At 44.3% G+C, this 19,815-nt stretch overlaps 1 protein-coding gene across 1 annotated transcript in view; it reads right to left on the bottom strand.

Annotated features, from left to right (window-relative positions):
* The window catches only part of CLMP (CXADR like cell adhesion molecule), a 34,419-nt gene that overhangs the window by 2,845 nt on the left and 11,759 nt on the right, over positions 1–19,815 (bottom strand). The window contains exons 2-5 of the mRNA XM_088534543.1: positions 2,921–3,078; positions 1,989–2,190; positions 1,011–1,178; positions 510–632 (exon numbers count right to left, since the gene is read on the bottom strand). Of these exons, the coding sequence (XP_088390669.1) occupies positions 510–632; positions 1,011–1,178; positions 1,989–2,190; positions 2,921–3,078 (651 nt within the window). The remainder of the gene's footprint in view (positions 1–509; positions 633–1,010; positions 1,179–1,988; positions 2,191–2,920; positions 3,079–19,815) is intronic.

Below are 19,815 nucleotides of genomic sequence, written 5' to 3'. Positions count from 1 at the left end.
GCAGGACATTGTAAACTCCAGTGTTTGCACTGTAATTTATTAGACATTTTAAAAACAAATTCTGTCCAGAGTAACTGTATATTTTGCACATGATTTTTCATTTAAGACAGCATTTTTCAGGCAACTTTTAGTTAGTTTACTACCTCAGGTAGGAGCGAATTTGGCATTGCAGTGATGGACTACCTACTGAGATTTTATACTTGACAAGAAATTATCATGCAGTCACGGTATAAGTACCCTTAAAGTCTCCGAAAACTCTGTGGCTAAAGCTTTTATTTATTTATTTATTTTCCTCCCTAGAACTCCATTAGTTATCCTGAAGAAACAAAATTTCCAACAGACCAAAGTGTTTGAGCCTGATGAAGGTATTTGGCACTCTACATGATTCTGGGAGATGCTGTGCAAACCATGAGGGCAATAAGGAACTGCTTCATGTAATTCCATAGACAGGGCATGTGTGCAGCAATGCTGCTCAGTGCTGCAAATACTAGTTATACACTGATACTCACGCTGCACTGTCACCTGAACAACACAGCTTTCTTGTCCAGCCTCGTTGGTGGCAACGCATTGGTATAAGCCTGTACTCATCTGTGTGAGATTTTTGAGTAAGACTTGCCCAGGATTAGATATATCTGAAACAGAGAAGCAGCAAGATCAACCACAGTTTTAAACAAGGAAGCTATAAAGTATGGTTTAAAAAAAAAAAGGGGGGGGGGCACAGAACTTTGACACAGAGAGATTGAATTACCAAATCAAATCAGCTCAAGATTGGCCTCACAAAAGACCATTTGTCAACCCTCAGTAAAATAACACAAACTACACTGCCTTGTTATGGGACATCACCCAGCTGCAGCAGCGAGGAGCACTGGCACACCACTGCTATCACTGCCACTACATGCTCCCCGTTTACGGCACAGGCAGACGACTTCCAGCCTCAGGACTCAGTGGAGTTCAATGTGTTTGGTTACGGCTTTCCTGAGAGTACTCTAAGGAGAGGTGACCTTACTTACTGACTCTGGATGTAGGTGGGAGATGTTCAGTTCTCTCTTCATCCTCACTTAAGCGCTGCCATCGGTAGGAGATGGGTGCAGTGCCAGATCCAGAACGACACTGCAAGGAAAGGTCCTTTCCTTCCAACAGCTCCCCTTCTAGCCAGCATTTGGGCTTGGAAGGCTTCTCTGGAAGGAACAGAACACAGATTGTGCAGATGCCACAAGCCATTGTCTTGGTGGACAACACTTGATCTGGCAAGAGAACATGTATCAAAAGCAGCTTGAGAGCTGGCTCCTCCGGAGAGGACGAGCAGCAAACAGGGATGCTTGCTAACACACTTGAACTGCAGCTTGGTGCAGTTTCCTAGCCTAAGCAGCAGTGCTGGCTGGCCCACAGACATGGAAATGCTACCCTGTGCCTTGGGGCAGTTAGCATCATGAAACCCGTGTAGCTTCATCCTTGCACTGCTTTAGGTACCGCCTAGAGAACATCGTCTCCCACCCCCTTCCTCCACTCCTTCTCCTCCTCACAGTATCTGGCAGGACACAACAGTTCTCTGGGAGGATGGCATATGTGCCCAAAGGCAACCAAACTGAATTCAAGGAAGGGGAACAATGCCAGCAGTTTACAGCTCAGCTCTGACTCAGTCCACCTTGCAATCCTGGAAGATGGACGTAAAATTCTCAGTGAGATCTGGGCAGGGTGAACACCACCTAAGCTAGAGTATCATCCTAAATTGTCATGAGATCATAGGTGTCATTTGGAAAATGTTTTATACGATTTTACAACTATGTTGGCCTCTAAACAGTTCTTTAAGCTCTTCCTGTGTCTTGTCCTTTGCCAAAAAATGCAAAGACAGACATGGAGCTGGTCAGTGAAATCCGATCACGAAGCATCTTTGTGTATTTATACCTTGCTGAAATAAATCTGCCTCCCGGACATTAGTCTAGTGTTTTTTCTTTTTTTCCTTTGGAAGAACAGCAAAATGACCTTACCTATAACCTTCAGGGTGATGCGAGCCCATTCGTATTGCCCGGCATTTTTAACTTTACAGATGTACTTTCCTGCATCACTTGACTGCAGAGATATGATTTGCAAAGAGGCATCTCCAGCAAGGAAGTTGGAAGTGAAAGAAACACGGCCTTTCTGTTCTTCATTCAGGTCATCATAAACGTGGCCTCCAGAGTAAGTGATTACCTGACAAGCCGAGACAGACACTCATCAACCAGTTATTCTGTTACTTGTAACACAAAGAGCAAAAAAAAAAAAAAAAAAATATATATATATATATCAAAGCATTTCCAGAAACCGGGGGCTAAGGTTTTTGCAGGGCAAAGTGACTCAGCTAGGGTCATACATGAAGCCTGAAGCAGAGGAAAAAATTAAACCTGGATTTCATGGCAGAGACTCACCCAAACAGTATTTGCACTGCAGGCTTGTATTGAAGTATTTGTGCTTGTATCAATATCCTGGTATGAACATGAGCTGATGGCATAACATACAAAAGCAGCCTGCAGTCTTGGCTGATTGGAGAAAATTCAAGTTATCCCACGTCTGATTTTTAAGGACAAAGCTTTTTATCCCCCCTCTCATAAGCAGCTATTTCAAAAACTGCATGTATGAAAACATGGGACTATCTGAAAAGTTTAAGGGCTATTTTAAGGTTAATCCAACAAGATGACCAACACTGGCATAAAGCAGACCTTATTATCAGTGCCTGCTTCATTATAAGACACATTCATATCAAATAAGTTTGTGCCTCCCATTCCTTTAAGTCAATTATGTCTCCTAAGCCTTAGTTATTCCCACATTATTACTTCCAAAGCAGAATACAGAAGGCTCTACAGATTAATGACTGTTCTTCAAGTCAAAATAAAAATAAGGGCATTTTCTCAGCCGATGCAAGCCACAGCTCCAGAGAACCTACCGCTTTCTGTACTGTTTCCGAAACGTGCAGCAGCCACTCGATATCCAAGCTTCCTTGCTCCAGCAGGCCCAGGCGGTGGTGACAGGGCAAAGTCACGTTTTCCTCAGCCACTCTCTTGAATTCCGTCTGAGCCTCAGCTATCCAAACCGAGCAGGAAGCTGGAACACAGATGCTGGCAATCAGAGGACAAGATAAAGGATTTACCTCTGCCGTGACAAACCAAGCAAGCTGGCTTAGATTTCGCTGGATTCTTCGTTTGCTTCACAGCATAAAAAAAAACCCAACAGCTTGACTTCATGGACAGATTGCAGCTGATCCAAAATGACATCTATATGTATACAGGGAGTGAGTTTCACACTAGTATTTAAGCATGTAAAACAGATGGCTTCACACTCCAGAGCTGTCAATAGCGAAATCGCACAAGCCTTTCGTTAACCTTCATCTGCACAGTGAAATTTGCTTGAAAACCATAAAGGCAGCCTGGAGATTCGCAGGCTCTATGCACACACCTATATCCTCCATGAACTCCAGATTCCAGATGACTTGTTCACTTTTGCCTTTGCTTTTTGGCTACCTTCTTTCATGAATATCATTTGAGCCCGGGACACTTCCAAGGGCCATGTGCTTAGTTCCCATATCCGTGTGACAAAGCTTGGAGCCTTGTCCCTAGTCCTGGAGATCCCTCTTTACGTATGTTTCAACAGTGGAAATAAGAGACCAGATCAGAAACAAAAAGCTTAACCTTAAAAGCACAGTGTAAGTAGAGTAGAAATGTCTTTGAATAGCAACATAAAAAAGCAGAAGGGGTCACAAACTATTGGCAAAGTGAAAAAAAAAAAAAAGTTTTTCCCGGTTGAACCACTAGAGGGAATCAGAGCCTTATAAAAGCTACCAAAAGGCAGAAAAATGACACCAGAAGGGACACTTCCGAGTTTCTGCTGTTCCTTCAGGACCAGCCCTGCTTTAAGAAACATCCACCCATTCCCCCTGTCCCATGTTAGGGCAACCATTCCTCAAGTTTTGAGCTTCTGATACTTAAAATCCAGCCTTGCTCAGTATTTCTATAGAAGGCACCAACACGTGCATACCCACTTACAAAAACACATAGAAATACACCAGGTGGAGTGCTGCAAAGGATTAATTAAACTCTCCTCCCCTACACAGATCTCCACATGAATCGATGAGCCTGAAAGCTTCTTTTCAGCCACATTAGCCGCATTCTTTAAAAGAAAAATTAATCCAGTTTGGGCCTAGTGAAGCCAGTACTAAAGTGCCATCTGCCAAATACAATTAGACATTTTGTCTAAAAAGGAAGGCCTGCTTCCTCCTGCAGCCTGCATTGCTGGGGGCTCCCTTCATTAACACACTGACACGCGCTAGATGGACTGATCAATGAGCTTAATTGAATGGCCCACTACAGCAACTGCAGCTTTTTCCCAAATCCTGTGCCAGCTGCACACACCTCTTGCAGGGAACCCTTTGGAGAACAAGCATCTTCTCCGCTCATTAAACCCCTCCCTCAGGAACCCGGGTTGCATTTTGAGGCAACACAAGAGCATCGTTTTGCTGCCCCTGTGGCTTAGATACAGCAGATACACTCACATCCTGAGCACACACGTTTGCTAGCTTGGACAAGCAGCTGGTTGTGCTGTGCCCCACGGGCCCTGCACCTTCTCCCCAGGGGATCTGCAGCCACACGAGGGCAGAGCCTGTGCAGAGAGCGGCACCCAGCACCACTGCATCAGCATCACCTCAGACCAGAGCTCCTCTTCCCCAAGCCTCCCAAGGGTCCTCAGCAATGTGCTACATCAGCAGGCTGCATGGGCCTTGCCCCAAAAACCACTCCTGGAGCCCCTCTTCCCCTTGCACATCCTGTGTGGCATCTCTTTTACAGCTTGGGAACCGCTTTTCCCTTTACTCAGCCGGAGCTCCGATTCGGTCCCATGACTCCGGGGCTTGGTTTTCCCTGGAGCAGGACGCCGGGCTCTGCGGCAGCTCCTGCATCCTGTCAGCGTTAGCACACAGGGCTGGAAGGATACAGCGTTCCGAGCAGGTCCTGCTGACGCACGCACCCAGGGAGAGCCGGATTGTTTTATTGTTTCAACATTCGTGCTGTTGTTCACAGGACAAAAGCTCGGCCACCCAAGGCCCCGCAGGCAAGGGAGAAAGTTTGCCCTTTCTTTCCGCACAAGCATTTTCTATTCAAGGATTACTGAGCAGCAGATGTTTAAGCACAAACGCTAGCACCCCTAAACAGGGCACCCCAACAGCACAAGGGCAATTTCACCAGGGGAAAGACACAGGACCGACCAGGGCCAACGCATGTGCTCTTATTCACATAACTAATACAAAGCCCATCCAAACCCCAGTATGTACATATGCAAAGGCAGGTACCTATTGAGAACACAAACAGACTGGCAAGACAAACCTACGCACAGAACAGAACCAAAATATGTTGTTGACATTTTTTAATCACTAAACTCATGTGCTAAAAGCTAAGAGCTTCCAGATTTAAATCTTTCATTACCTTCAGATGAGTGCTTAAATTAGGGAGCAATGCTAAATATAGATTATACATATTAAATAATGAATTGTGCTATATCACCTACTGACTGCTGGAAGCAGAAGGAATGGCCTAGAAAAGATTGAGAGATCAACACATAAGAAACACGCAGTCAAACTTAGACATGGCCCAAACCACCCACTTCCTGACTAATTTGAGAAAAACTAAAATGGGTCTTGAAATACAGCCTGCAATTTTCCTGTGACTCGATACACCCTGTGTCTTGTTGCACCAGACAAAGAAGATTCCCACAGTTTCCAGGGTTATTTGCAAAAGTCAATTTGTTACCTTAAAAATTAAGGTCACCATCTTAAGCTCATAAAGTGAGATGTAAACCTCAAATTAAGTAATGTTTTAAGTGCTCTACGAGATCAAAACCTTAACAGCAAAAGCTGTTCACCTGCGACTACTGGACATTCGCACGATGTCAGTCGCGGTGCGTATTCACCTGTCCATGTTATAGGAACTTCAGGTTTAGGGGCTGTAATACCACCATCTCTTAAAACAAATCCAGGAACAGTATGTGTTATTTAGCTCTTACGCTCCTTGAGCCAGCAACTTTTAAGAAATATGAGTGTAATCCACTAAGTGTAGGGTGACTGCAAGAAACTTTCCACCAATTTGCAATTTGGAAATGCAGCATTTATCTAGTGTTCATACCTCAAATCTGAGCTTACCTACTTCTTCCCTCTACCACTTACATCTACGGACTCTAACACAAGCTGTTTTATGATTCTCTTCTGTTTGTATTTTGATAGCTCTGCTCATATCTGAGGCTTAGTTCGACGAGTTACTAGACACAAGGTCAAAAATGATTTCTGAGAGTACTTTAAAGCATTCTCTAGAGCTTGCAAGCACAGATTTGCTGCTGAGGCAAAGTTGCTTCAATATCAAGGCAAAATTCCAAATTTACAAATTCTGGTTTCCTATTTTATGCTGCACAGTCTGTAATATTGTATGGACAACTTCCACTTCACCTGGGATAGGTGCTCTTTCTGCTTTTATTCATTTATGTCAAAACATTTCCATGCATCTAAATGTGACAGGAGCACTGAATGGCAAAAGTTGTCAAGGCACATCACATCTTTTCTGAAAGAATGAGAACAACCCACTACAGAAAATTTCTTAAACGTTATCAATCATTTTGGTCATTAGGATTTGGGGCTGCCTCCTTGGAATACTCAACCATTTTTCACATATCTCCACATGACCCCAGCAACTGAAAAAAAGTCTTGTAGGAAGGAAGATCTGCTCCCACGGTTCTCTGTTAAATCCACACTCTTCCAGATCCCTGCAGCCTGTTAGCAAACACCTCAGTGTACCTGACAGCTCCATCCTACAGCTGGTGGCAGCTGCGGACTCAACTGCTCCAGTACCTCAATTCGTTGTGGTCAAAAGCAAAGTTAGAAAATATTTTAAAAATCCTTCTAATTTAGAGCCATAAATAACTAGATACTTGATATTCCTATTCCTATAGAACACCTATCCTACTCAGCAACACAGTAGGAGACAAAGTATTATCTGTCTAAAGTAAATACAGTACGAAGAACATTTAAGAAATCGGAAAAAAACAGCACAGTCTGCTGTACTGCAGCTCTGATCCATTCCTCCATGCCAGGAATTTAAGACATTTCACATCTGCTAGCTTGATTTTGCAACAGTTAGTTAGGAAATGATTTACCAAGCTCATTTATACAAAAACAAAAGCCTGTTCCCACTCTAACCAATGTTCATAACAGTGGTAATTATTGCAAAATACTCAGCTTTTGTTGAACAAAAATTCATCATTTTACATGCCTGAAGAGGCTAACTACTTTTATAGCAAAAAATAATCTGGGTGAAGCTTGGAGAAATTCTCAATTGACTTAATCCAGATCAACTAAAGGAAAAAGACTAGTTTAAGAAAAAGCCTTTGTTAAAATTCTTTCCTGCCCACAAACACTGTTCAATAGTGATCGCTAAGACACGCACCAAGTTTTGCCGTTCTCTCCGGAGCCCCGTGCCCTGGATTTGCAGCGGATCACTGCAGCCCTGGCTGATTCAGCAGCTAGTTCAGGGCCGCAAGCAGCAGCCGGGAGGCTGGCACCCTCCGCTCGCCATGAGGCCGCGCCAGCCCTCGCGGCACTTCCAGCCAAAATAAATACAAAATGGTGTCTTTTTGCAGACAGCTACTCTGCATTCTTAGCGCAAGGGAGGAGAAGCCGGGGGCGGCTGGAAGTCTCCTCGGGATAATTAAGTGGGCCGAGGCCGTGCTCTGGGACATCTGCTCTCTGCATGCCTGGGCTGGAGGGGACACAGAGGCCACGGGTCGCCTTCTCCGGAGAGCTCGAGCGCTCCCGGGAGCGGATCCCGGCCCCAGCGCGTGCTGCCTGCAGCCTGCCACCCTCGGCCTCCCTTTGATCCCAGGAATGCGCTTGGGAAGGCAGAGCGTCGCGAGCAAGGGAAACGCGGGGAGCCGTCGGCTCCCGCGGGGACGGGCGAGCTGTGGCGAAACGAAGAGGTCGGCCGAGCCCCATCCGTATCCGCAGAGTCTCTAATTGGAACCACATGTGCTGGCGGCTGAGGTTTTCTGAGGAGGCTGCTGCACAAAGCAAAGAGAAGAGCCCTGCTGAGTTTCCAAACAGTGACGCGAAGAACGTGGAATTAAGAGCACTGAGGGGCTAGGAAGGACGCAGGAGAGAACCCGTGTTTCACAAAGCCAAGTCTCTGCTTTAAGAGCCTCGCAAGGAACAAGAGGAATCCTGGGGCACAGGTGAGATGGTGGTCAGCCCAGCAAGGAACCAGTGTTCCTTGAGGGAACTGAAGGTTTCTCTAGCAAGCAAGAAGAGATACAAACCTGACTGAGATCCTGCAGCATTAGTGATCACAGATCATATGAAGGTCTTACAAACATTCCTAGAAACAAGAAGCCAAATCCTGTCCTTGAAAATGCTAATGGGAGGTTTACCTTTAGCACCTACCCCCACAGAGGATTGAACCCAAAGCCTGGAGAGCCTTTCAAATAGAGGAATAGCCCTGAATTACCTGAGCACTCGAGGCAGCCAGCTGCTCGGCACTGTGCCTCTTTCCTCATTACATTTTAAAACTAAGCGCAAGTAGGAGGCTCTGGGTTTACCTCCCTGGAGGGCACACAACACAAGACACAAGAACTGCATCTTCCCATTTCATGGTTCGCAGGACGTTTGTGCAGAGAAACATGTAAAGTCTGAGCCCTTCAGTCCTGGACCAAGTGGTCCAGGTGGCTTCTGTTTACAGGAACACAGCTCAACTCAGCATCAGTAACACGCCTGGTAATCTCAAACTGGGTGGATTAGAGAGCCTGTCAGCATCTACCACAGGTTCCTCAGGGGCTGAAGCACCTAAGGCTCATGGCGAGTGCCACTGGGCTGCTCCGAGGGCCTCACAAAGCTGTGCTGAGGAAAGCCAGAGAACTAGACATCCCACCCCACCAGAGCAAGGTTCACTCCTTATCAACCCAGGGCTCCCTGGTTTCAAAGAGGGCTTAGTTATGGGAAGAAGGATGAAAAAAGAAGCCAAAAACACAGGAGCAAAACAGATTTAAGTCCACTAGATCAGATCCCTTATATGTTCTTCAAAGTTTAAGAAGCAAGTTCTATCAGCTGAGGCAACTGGTAAAACTTGGCGAAAAAGGAAAAGCAGATGATCAAGAAGACTCCTCATAAACCATTAAGATGCTAAAGATGCTTTTTCCTCTCACTTCCAAAAGTTAACAGAAAGCACTCAGCTATTACTTATCGTTTTCTTCCTAGAACCGACTCTTAGTTTGGCAAGTAAAGTGCTAGTAAGAAACCTGCAGTTCTCCCAAATAAACTTCATCTTTTTCTGCATCTTTCTCTCCCAGACACTCTCCACGAAGTTGGATGCCATCTTAAGATATAGGCTCCAGTCCCTGCTAAGCTCTTCCATGTTACCTCAGTGAGATGTTCAGCAGCATACCCATAATTGCACATAACATGGTGTGACATCTCACTTACCCACTACAAGCACTGCTAATATGATACAAAATGAATGTCTAATGTATTAGCACTCTGTCACTTCTCATATTCTCATATTCACTCCGTCTCAAACCCTGAGCCACAGCCTACCCTAGGGCAGAAAATGAACAGCAGCAGCAGCTCCTCCCCATCACCCCCATAAGTCTTGTGAAGAAGATATGTTAAACTCTAATACTCTGTGGATGGACAAGACTTGGAGTCTTTTGGCCTGAATACTGGACCAGAAACATCAAACTCACCTCAGAAGGGTTAGATACCATTGACAGCCACAAGGCAACTACTCAACTGCCCCCAGCCTCAGTTTCTCTCCAGTGCAACAGCTAGGGCTTGTGCTAACTATTTTCTATTTTCTTTTGAGCATAGTGACAATTCTTTTCAGTCCTGGCCTTAACCAGCTTCAGCATCAACCGCAAGTAGAGAAGGAAGACCAGGTTTTTACAAGTGCCACTACTACAGTTCAACAACTGCAAAGCTGCACAGCTGCTACAAGTGTTTCTCAAACAGGACAGTCAGAAAACAAGAAAACTTTGCTTAATCTTTGCTACAAAACGACAGACTTGTGCATTTCTTTTGGCTTCTAGTTCGTTAGCTGGACATTCTTTTCCAATGACTACTGCCAGCGCAGCTCAACCTGAGGCATCCTAGTGCAGTGACTATAGCCAGACCCACGCAAAGTGGGGACTGCGTTACCCCAGACCCATGGCTGATGAGCTCATAGTGTTACTTGATCAGGTTTGCTGCAGAGCTGCGAGTAGGTGGCAACCTGAGAAATATTAACAAAAGAGTAATAGCTTCTTGACTTTTGTAGATCTTTGGGGAGTTTCATACAATAGCCTTTTTCACATACTTCTCTTATTACTCAAGAACTGGCTTTGCACTTGAAATGTTCTTTTTCTTTAACAGGCTGAAAATCTGAAGTATTTAAATATTTCCTCCAAGCGTTAATTAAAACACAATGGAAGATAGTTGGTAAAGACATAAACCAAAGAGATCCATTTCCGTTTGCTCTATTGCTTCACTCAGGAATAGAAGCAGCAGCCTCAACATAATGACTTCAAATCCAATTTTAGCCATCTCCATTTCAAACACTCCAGGTGGAAAGACTAAAACAAAACTCCAGATCACTTGAGCTAAATAAAAGTTGCAAACAGGGGTGTGGGTGGAAGCTATATTCCAATGAGTTAAATAGCTCTAAACCTATGAAAAGGCTGAGCTAAACTCAACTGCCTGGTTTCTGGTACTCCTAGCAGCAAAGCACTGCCTCTGTATTAGGGATGAGACTGGTAGAGAGGAAGATTTTCTCCTCCCATCACTGCTCTTCTCATGCCAGCAGCTAGAATGTGCATTACAGATGTTTTGCATGTTTGCAAACGTAAAGGGCTCTGCACAAGCCTAAGGCCATTGCTAGGGGAAATCCTGAATGAGAACATACGAGCACCATGCCTGCCAAATATTCCTGTGACCTTTGCAGAAAAGACTAATCTAGTCCTCCTCTGGCACATGTCCTTTTTCTGAAGTGAGGGATGCCCCAAGTACAACTGGAGAGGCAGAGCCCTTTGCAAAAACTGGCACTGGGTATCAGCATTTGAGAACAAGAAAGCCCCCAGAGTTACAACACATCATCCAGCTCTGGTGAGCGAGCACAATGTTTTCAAGATGCTGAACAGGAAGCAGGGGGGAGGGCTGGGGTAGATAAAATGAGATTTGGTCAGCAGTTGAGCAAATCTGCTAATTGGATGTGAAAAGGTCGGGCATATTATCAAGGAACATACTGTAAAGGTCAGGTGAAGTATATAGAACAAAGCCCAGGAGGAATGGGCAGCACTTCCATGACCAGCTGAAATCCCATCAAGATACTCTGAATTTTCACCTTCCCTAGAGTGTATCAGGGAGGTCAAACCACATTAAAGGTACCAGCCTAAAAAGCACAGCTCCCCCAACCCACAAACACTTCTAGATGCAGCCCAGGATACATTTGGCTTTCTTGGCCACAGGAGCAATGTGTTGGCTCACATTCAACTTGCCCACTAGGACCCACAGGTCTTTTCCCGCAGAGATTAAAGGAGATAAGCTGGAGGGTACAGGAGTTACAGAGTTAGAGCAGAGATACAGGATTTCCATGGAAACAGGGATCTCAGTAAGTCTGCACAGCCTGAAGAGAAGTGATGGATGAATAACTTATGCCAGATGATTTGGGAGACTTTGCCCTGGGGATTTCTCAGGGACTTTGTCTAAGTTTCCTGGTGAGAAAGATCAAGCTCTAGGAAAGGACCTCAAGTCTTGATGCTAAAGCAAGCAAATCCCAGAGAAATTGCAGTTTCTCTGTCTCATGACTCTCCTTTAAAGTACAAGATATAAAAGCAGAATTCCAGACAAATATTAGGAAAATATTTTCACCGTAAGGACAGTCAATACACTTGAAACTGAGGCTAACACTGCTTTGAGCTAGAGATTGAAGCAGAAGCCTCGCCATGCGAGGTCCTTCCAAGCTATTTTGGTCCTTCCAAGCTATTTTATCCTATAACAAGCTGTAGATCACAAAGCAGGTGAAGGAAGGACCTGTGTGATTTGAGCCTCGCTCCCTAAACCTTAGGCCTTCTGCCTTAACTAACTCTAGACCACACCAAAGATGAATAAAAACAAGAAAATCAGTCAACTCCTCCTACCTTGGTTACAGAAAGGTTCCTGAAAAGTACCCGTTGGGTTTAGCTGCTGTGACACACACGGACTGTGTACACAGCTGCTGCACGGGGGTGATGGGCTCCTCAATGATTAAGTTTATTGTAATGTCTGGCAGCCATCTGTCAGCAACACTTACAGTAAACGCAGCTCTCCTAGCATGGGTGGTCTGTGGGGAGAGCTCAGCACATTTGATGAATTTTACATAATTTAACCTCTTTTTTTGCTGACAGTATCTGTGACCAGGTCACAGCTGAGTCAAGTTCCTTGGTTACTATAGTGCTAGGCTCTTTTTGTGCCTTTAATTGTCACTCCATATGATAGAAGAAGCCAGCTGCTGTCAATCAGATGGGTCACCTGATAATTCTTCCTGGTTGACTGAACTTTCAGGTAAATGCACATTACATTTAACATGAGGTTTTCTCCAATATTTACTTGTTTAACGCAAGGATTTTTTCCTGCAGCCTTGAAATAAAAGTCATTAGGTAACCATAGCAAGTGGCAAAAGGGCCAAAGCAAATTTGTGAGGGATAAACAATATTTGTGGACTACTTAGCACTGCCTGGCAGTGCTCCCAATTGAGGGACTGAACCTAGAAGTCCAGCTACCATTCCCAGTAGCTGCGTCTTGCTCCAAACCCTAACACTGATCCTGAGAACGTACATGAATGCACCCTCTACAGAAAACTTATTTCCTTCCTGCCACAAGTTTAAAACTATGGTTTATATTTTTGCTATTCTTTGTTTCAAATGGGTTAATTCTGTCTTCAGAAATCCCCAATATTCTTGGGCCAAAATTGCCACAAGACAAGCCAACAAAACATTTGGCAGCTCACTGAAATACTCGTGGGTTTTTGCTGTTTCACTTTCTCAAGGAAAAACAGCTTTCCCTATCATTATCCTCCCCCACCAGTGCCCCACCACAGAAATTGTGCACACTGGACCACAAAAAGGATAGTCATGATTCTCCCACTGAACTTTTCATTCCAAGGTCTCAGTGGTTTTTACAGCCATTAGTTAAATGATACCCATGGCCTTAAAATGAAGCTGCTCAGTATCATTATTTTGCATTAAAATGAAAGGTGGAACAGATATCAAAGGCTCAAATAACCCACACAAACTACAGACGCAGCAAGACTGACCAAGGTCACAAGGAGTCAGTGGTGGAGCAGCAAATAGGATATATAAAGCACGAAATCCAAATCACACTAATGCTGGAAACTCCTCTAGACAAGCTCTTTGCAGGAGAAGAATTTAGGGCTGTGTCCTAACCAATAGGCCAGACAACCTTCAGCTGAAGTAACCTTACAGGACCATGTTTACTTTTTTCTTATAAGCAGCGAAGCACTTAAGGAAGTGAGGAAAGGATGCTGGCCCTCCTGCAAATTACTTCTCAGCCTCACGGAAAACGTGTGCCCACTGTGCTGACTTGTTCACTCGAGTGGCATCCTCTGCAGACCGCACAGTCCGAAGTGGGGAAATCAGCTCATGGCAGCCAATTACTTACAGTTTCCAAATGGGACAGAACGCAAAGCCAGCACAGAGCTCAAGCTGCGAGGAGGTGGCTGGCTTCTTGCCCGATGCATCGGTTCATGTTTCTGAGGCCCCCTTCAGCCTCACATTGCCGAAAAAGGAAAAGGAAAAATGTTACACCAAGAAGTGAGTAATGCTGCATCTTCTCCTTTCGCTCCCTGCCTAGAGGACACATCTCACCTAGGTACGCTTCAGCCATAGTGGAACAGTTGATCATTTCTACCTGACACACTTACTTCACAAAGGGAAGCAGGACAGGGACCTGCCACTAACTGTTCATGACACTCACCATATTCCTGGCTGCTGCTCAAGGTGGCTCTAGAATGCACCTTTCAGGTAATACCAAACCCCCTTGAGCTCCTGGAGAAACCTGAAGACCAAAATGAAGCTAGCCGGTCTTTCTCACTTAGTGAAAGCGCCACTTGAACAGACCTGGCAACAGACACAGCATTTCCTACTGAACCTTGCACAGTTGATAGGAAAAGAAAATATTTTCCTCTCATTACTAAAAAAGGCAACCAAACCTTCTATTCCTATGGCAAGAGCAGGCAGGGTTTTACAAGGCTGCTCCTTCCTCCAACTGGCATAGCAGAGGGAACAAGCACTCCAAAGAACTTGAGCTCTTTGGCTACCTTCCCAGGGGTCCAGTTCATCTTCAGCCTTATGCTGCTGATCAGGAAACCAATTAAATCCTAAGTACTGCATTGATTTTGAGATGACACTAAGCCTTTGCGTCCCAAGGTGCTAAAAGAGTAGATAAAAGAGCCAGAACATTAAGTCTTTTGCATCTTAGAAGTATGAAGGCTGGTACTCTACAGCACACAGGTGCAGGGAAATGCAGATCATCCCAAGCACTAAGATGCTGCCACCGCTCTCCATCTCCCCTCCACCTCTCCCTGTTAATGCTGCAGGAATGCAGGGAACTGTCCCATCCCATGGCAAGGTAGCTGCTTGTGCTGTGCTTGGAGTCGAGGTCTCAAGGGCTGCTTACACGCACAGTATCCAGTAAAGGTGCAGAACAGGGCCCTTAATCGCTCTGTCTTCGGAAACATGCTGCTCATTTCCTCCTGCTTTCTCTGCCATCTCACAAAAACACTGCCCTACACCAAGAAGGGGGGTAAGTCTAGGATGTTACCAGCAAAACAGCGAGCAGCTCCACCCCACTGAACACCCCTTGCCTCATGCTGCAGGCATGCAGCACTGAGCCCTGCAGTTCACATTCATTTCCTTTCTTCACCCCAAACTTCTGCCGTGGTTCCAAGCCTGCGTGAGCGCCCTTCTCTCCATAACAGCTCCCTGCACGAGGTCTCTGGAAGCAGCGGGTCGGGAAAGGCGTTATGTAACAGCTGCAGGAACCGAGGGGGAGGATGAATGTCAAAACTTGCTAAAACATGAAGCCGGGAGCCTTGAGGATTCACTCTCTAGCATCCATCAAACATGATTAATTTTAATGTCACAACATTTTAATGTCAATTACTTTTAATGTCACTGCTTCTTATTTACAAGTGTAACCACAGTTTACAGCTGATAAGAGATTCCCCCAAAGAACTTTTAAGATCTAATAAAGCAAATGCAGCACAACTCCCAACCTGGTACCTCCCTGCTATTGTCAAGCTCTTGATGTGATAAAACCAACTACTTCAAAGGCAGTTTAAAAACAACTGAGGCTTGTGGTTTTAGGGTCAGTTTTTTGTTTTTGTTTTGTTAAGTGGCTTCTGCATTTACTTCCCTGACTACAGAGACAACTGGTAATGGAACATGTTCTCTGTCAAGTAAATGTAAATAATGATACCAAGCCATACATGAAAAATTAAGCCTCAGACAATGACCTTCTGTCTGGACGCTGCATAAAGCAGAAAATGCATTCTGGATATATGTATATATTTTTTTAAAACTATATGGAGAAAACATAGGTTGAGGGTTGATATAGGTTGAGGGTTGATGAGACAAATATCTTCAGAAGGAATTAAAGGGTGAATTAACTGGGGAGAAACTGAACAGCTAAGATATTTACAAAGCAATAGAAGTCTGAAGAAAAGTTTCAGATCTACTCAGATGTTGTATTTCAAATAAAATTACTTTTTATATGCTCTTAAATAGAGATTAAGAAGCAGATTTGAGGAAAAAAAGTGAAAATAGCACAAAACAGATAAGAGAGCAACAGAAGAGAGAGTGAAAAGGAATATCAACTGGGTTACTCAAGACCTGCGAAGCACTTGGTAGCCACACCAACATACTCTCAAGGTATATATGCACAATTCCTGCTACCCTGGAAAGCAGTAGTTGCAACTACTAGGTCCAGCTACCACAGGCAAGATTGGTACATGAATTTGTCTGCTAAGTAAATTCCTGGGGAAAAAATAGAGAGGTTGACAAAGCCTCAAACCTCATGGGGTTCCTCACAATGAAGACTGAAAGAAACTGTCCATATCTTTGGAATCAATTACATAAGATGCAAAGACGAGTCCAGCCTCTATTTCAGCTAGGAACTTAGATGAATAAGATAAAAAAAAAATTGCAAAACAGAAGAACAAACTGAAAGGAAAAAGGAATAAAATCAAACATTTTAAAGCATAGCATTGGCTACTGATGGTTGTAGAAAGTGACCCTGTAAGGACTAATGTACTGATTAATCAAAGAAAAAGCAAAGCATTACTGAGTTGAACAGATAAAAGAGCACATGTAGCAGGGCAAGTATTTTTTTTTATGCTTAGCTGAACCCTGATATATATATATGGGCAATTAAACTGAGTTGAATGGGAGGGTAGGAAAAACATCTTTGTATAAATAAACAAAGCAGCATGGAGACAGTCTACAAACTACAGACTGCAGCTTTTGTTCCATCTTTTGTTTTGCTGTAGTTGCTGGTGATCCTGAAAAGCTGTCATCTGTGCAGTGCTCAGTTTCATTTCTCAACTCTGCTTTTTGCCTGCCCAGTTTGCACTCAGTGATCTGCAGTTCTGTTGTAGCATTAGCAGCTGCATTTACAGCAAGTTTTAACTCTTGAGGAACTGCAATTCATAAGGAAAATGAGAAGACTGAGTGAAATTTCATGCTACTTTGTCACATTCTGAGGAAAGACCTGGTAATCAGGACCTTAAACAAGAGGAAAACATCTAGCTTGGCAGTATTTTCCTGGGAATATATCTGTTTGTCAGGTTTATGACTTTTTTTGACAAATTCTGGCCCAGGGAAGTCCACAACAGAACACTCTGGTTGAATGTAAGGGAGAAGTGCCTCAAACCTGGGAGAGTACTGCTGGTCCTGCAGAAGTGCTACTGCTAACAGAAATGAAGGACAAAAATGAAGCTTTCATCAAAACTGAGGCAATGAATTGCACAAGTTCCCTACTCAGATGGGTTGTGTCTGTAGACCAGTTTGTCAGGAAAAGCCTTTATTAGAGCAAAAGAAAGAATGGCCAAGACTTATTCCTTCAGTGATATTGTTATCTATCCTTATTTACACTTGCTGTCACCACTAAATGGTAAAGCACAAAGCAGCTCATTAGAGATAACAGTTTTACCTCACAATCATCAAAACTTTAGACCTGTAGCACATCCTCTGTGGAACAGCCTACATGCTTGGCTCTGTTGCTGAATTAACTCCCAACCCACTATACAATTATAAGTAAAGGTAGCATGATTAATAGATATTTAAATGCTAGAGTAGAACAGCACTGATCACACAGTCTAATTTTCAGCACAGCAGAGACACCACAAAATGTCACCATAACCTTTACACACAGTTAAATAGCTCATGGTTCAATTAGTCTTTCAGAGAAATAGCCCCATTTGCTCCACTCTGAAAGACTGATTCAATGGTACATTAACCTCACCAATAATTCCTTGAATTGTGATTTCCATTCTGTACTTATTCAGCTGTTAGCTATCAACTCCTGTTTAGCCCTTGTCTGCTAGATCACAAAGGCCACTGAGAAAATATGTCTAATCAAAGATCCCATAAAACAATACCTAATTACCTCTTGATAGAAAAAAATAAAATATAGCAACACAGATTCTGCACTTAGTGTCTCTGGGTAACTCAGGGCAAGTAGTCACCCCATGTGCATTATTCCCACTAATCCTGTTGCTTCCTGTACATCTCCAGAAGAAGGGGCTGTCCTCATCTCAGGCTCCATCTGTGAGGGGAGAGGTTTACCATGAACCGGGCCTAGCTGTCAGCTAATATTAGGATCCAGGGCTCACAAGTGGGGGTAGGATTTATTTAACAGTCAGTTGTGGTTAATCCCCTCTCTCTTTTCAGAGGGAGTGTCACAGCATCCTGCCTCTTGACCATGGGAGATGCCCATCATAAACCTCATGCCCAGGTTGGCCTGGACACCCTGGTGCACATCACTAAGCATTTACTATAAATGGTCATCAGGTAAAACATACAGAGATGCCAAGAGCTGTGAGACGGCACTCTGACCAAGCTCTGTATATATCCGACAGCCAGCACAGCCCAGAGCCATCTCCCAGTCTGGAGCAGTTCACATTCCTTCCTCCAGCTACACTCGCTTGGCTGCATTGTTTCAACAAACTGAAAAGCTGCCTTGTGCCAGTGGTTTAATGCAGGGACCTTTACCCTGACCCAGACTGCGCGAGTCTCTCCAGGCACAAGCTCCCAAACAAAACACCACACTCCAGTTGTTTATGCATTTCTGCTGTCCTGGAACAGGCACAACACACACATGGCTGCAAGGCTGCAGGGACATCCAAAAGGCCATCTCTTCACAGCACTTCCTGAGGCTGCGAGAAGCTAAAAGGCAAAGGCAAAACAAATTCATTAAGAAGTTCTTCTGCCTAGTTTAACTCTTACCAATCAGCTTCTCTAGTCCATCGTTTCTGCTCCCTCCAATTCAGAGTCTGCAAACTGATTCAAAACTGCAAATGCTAGAAATGAGTGCACAGTCCTTGAAATAAGATTTCTATCTTCCCCGTCCAGATAAGCTAAGTCCAGAATGGCAGAAAGACTTTTATTTATGAAACAGGCATCATTCGTGGCTACTTCCCTTAAGAGAAAGGAGAGGATGGTAAATACCTAGGGCAGTAATACTAAAGACTGCCAACAGGAGACCCATGCAGCTCAAAAATGCACCTAATGAAGTGGAGCATCTGGCAACAAGAAAACAGATTTAAAATGCTGACCCTCAACAGTTAAAAGGCTCATAACCAAAAGCCAAGGTTTTTTTTTTTTTTTTTCCCCTTCAAGTATAAAAATGCCTGTTTTTTTGCCCAACTGCCCAAGTTCAGCAATGTTTCCCTCACAAGCACGCTGTTCCACAGCTCAGGTACAGGTTTTCTTCCCCACCTCACACTGATACAGGAGCCAGTTAGGGGGAAACAGTGATATAGATAGACTGTCAGTCTGATCCAGTCCAGTAATTCCAACCTCCTTATTTCCATGTTTGCTTTCAGGCAAAAGCAGTCTGACTCACAGAATGAATTCATGTTGAGAAAATGAAATACTTTCAAGTTAGGGTTTTTGTAGAGTTTCCAAGGCATCTGTCAGACAGCGTCTGATGCAATTGTGACAGCACACAGAGAACCAAATCCAGGGCACGAACGGCTATGACAAACCTGTGGGCCAGAGAAGAGAGCGTGGCTAAAAGTACATTTGTCATTTGCTGATACCAGATGACAAGGGGCTAATGAACTTCACAAAAATGTGCATAATTGTTTGGGGACTTGGCTTGCTCGCCATATTGCTCATGGCAACTTGGACATGCATTTGCTCCCTCAAGCTTCCATGTCTTTGAGTTGCAGCTGAATGGCTTTTTAAAGGCACATCACTGACTTTTTCACCATATTCTGGGGCAACAAGTCTAATGGGCAACATACCTGTAACAGCAATATATGAATAGCACCAAGGATACCACTGCCTATTGTGGAACCAAGACACTTATGGGAGATCTTGAAATGGAGGTAATTCCTCTGTTCCCAGTAGAGCAGCCGTATGGAAGAGCTGGTGGTAAGGGAATAGGAGCAGTAGACACAAGAAAGCACCTACCATTAGCAAGTAAATGCAACCAGGCTCCGAGAAGCACAGAAGGATCCACAGCTCCATGCCAACAGCTCTCTACAGAGTACCAGGTGCAGCCCAAAG

The sequence above is a fragment of the Tinamus guttatus genome, unplaced genomic scaffold (genome assembly GCF_059628265.1).
Source record: "Tinamus guttatus ecotype Peru unplaced genomic scaffold, ASM5962826v1 Tinamus_guttatus_pri_ptg000566l, whole genome shotgun sequence".
NCBI lineage: Eukaryota > Metazoa > Chordata > Aves > Tinamiformes > Tinamidae > Tinamus > Tinamus guttatus.
This window is presented reverse-complemented; position numbering and strand designations above follow the sequence as displayed.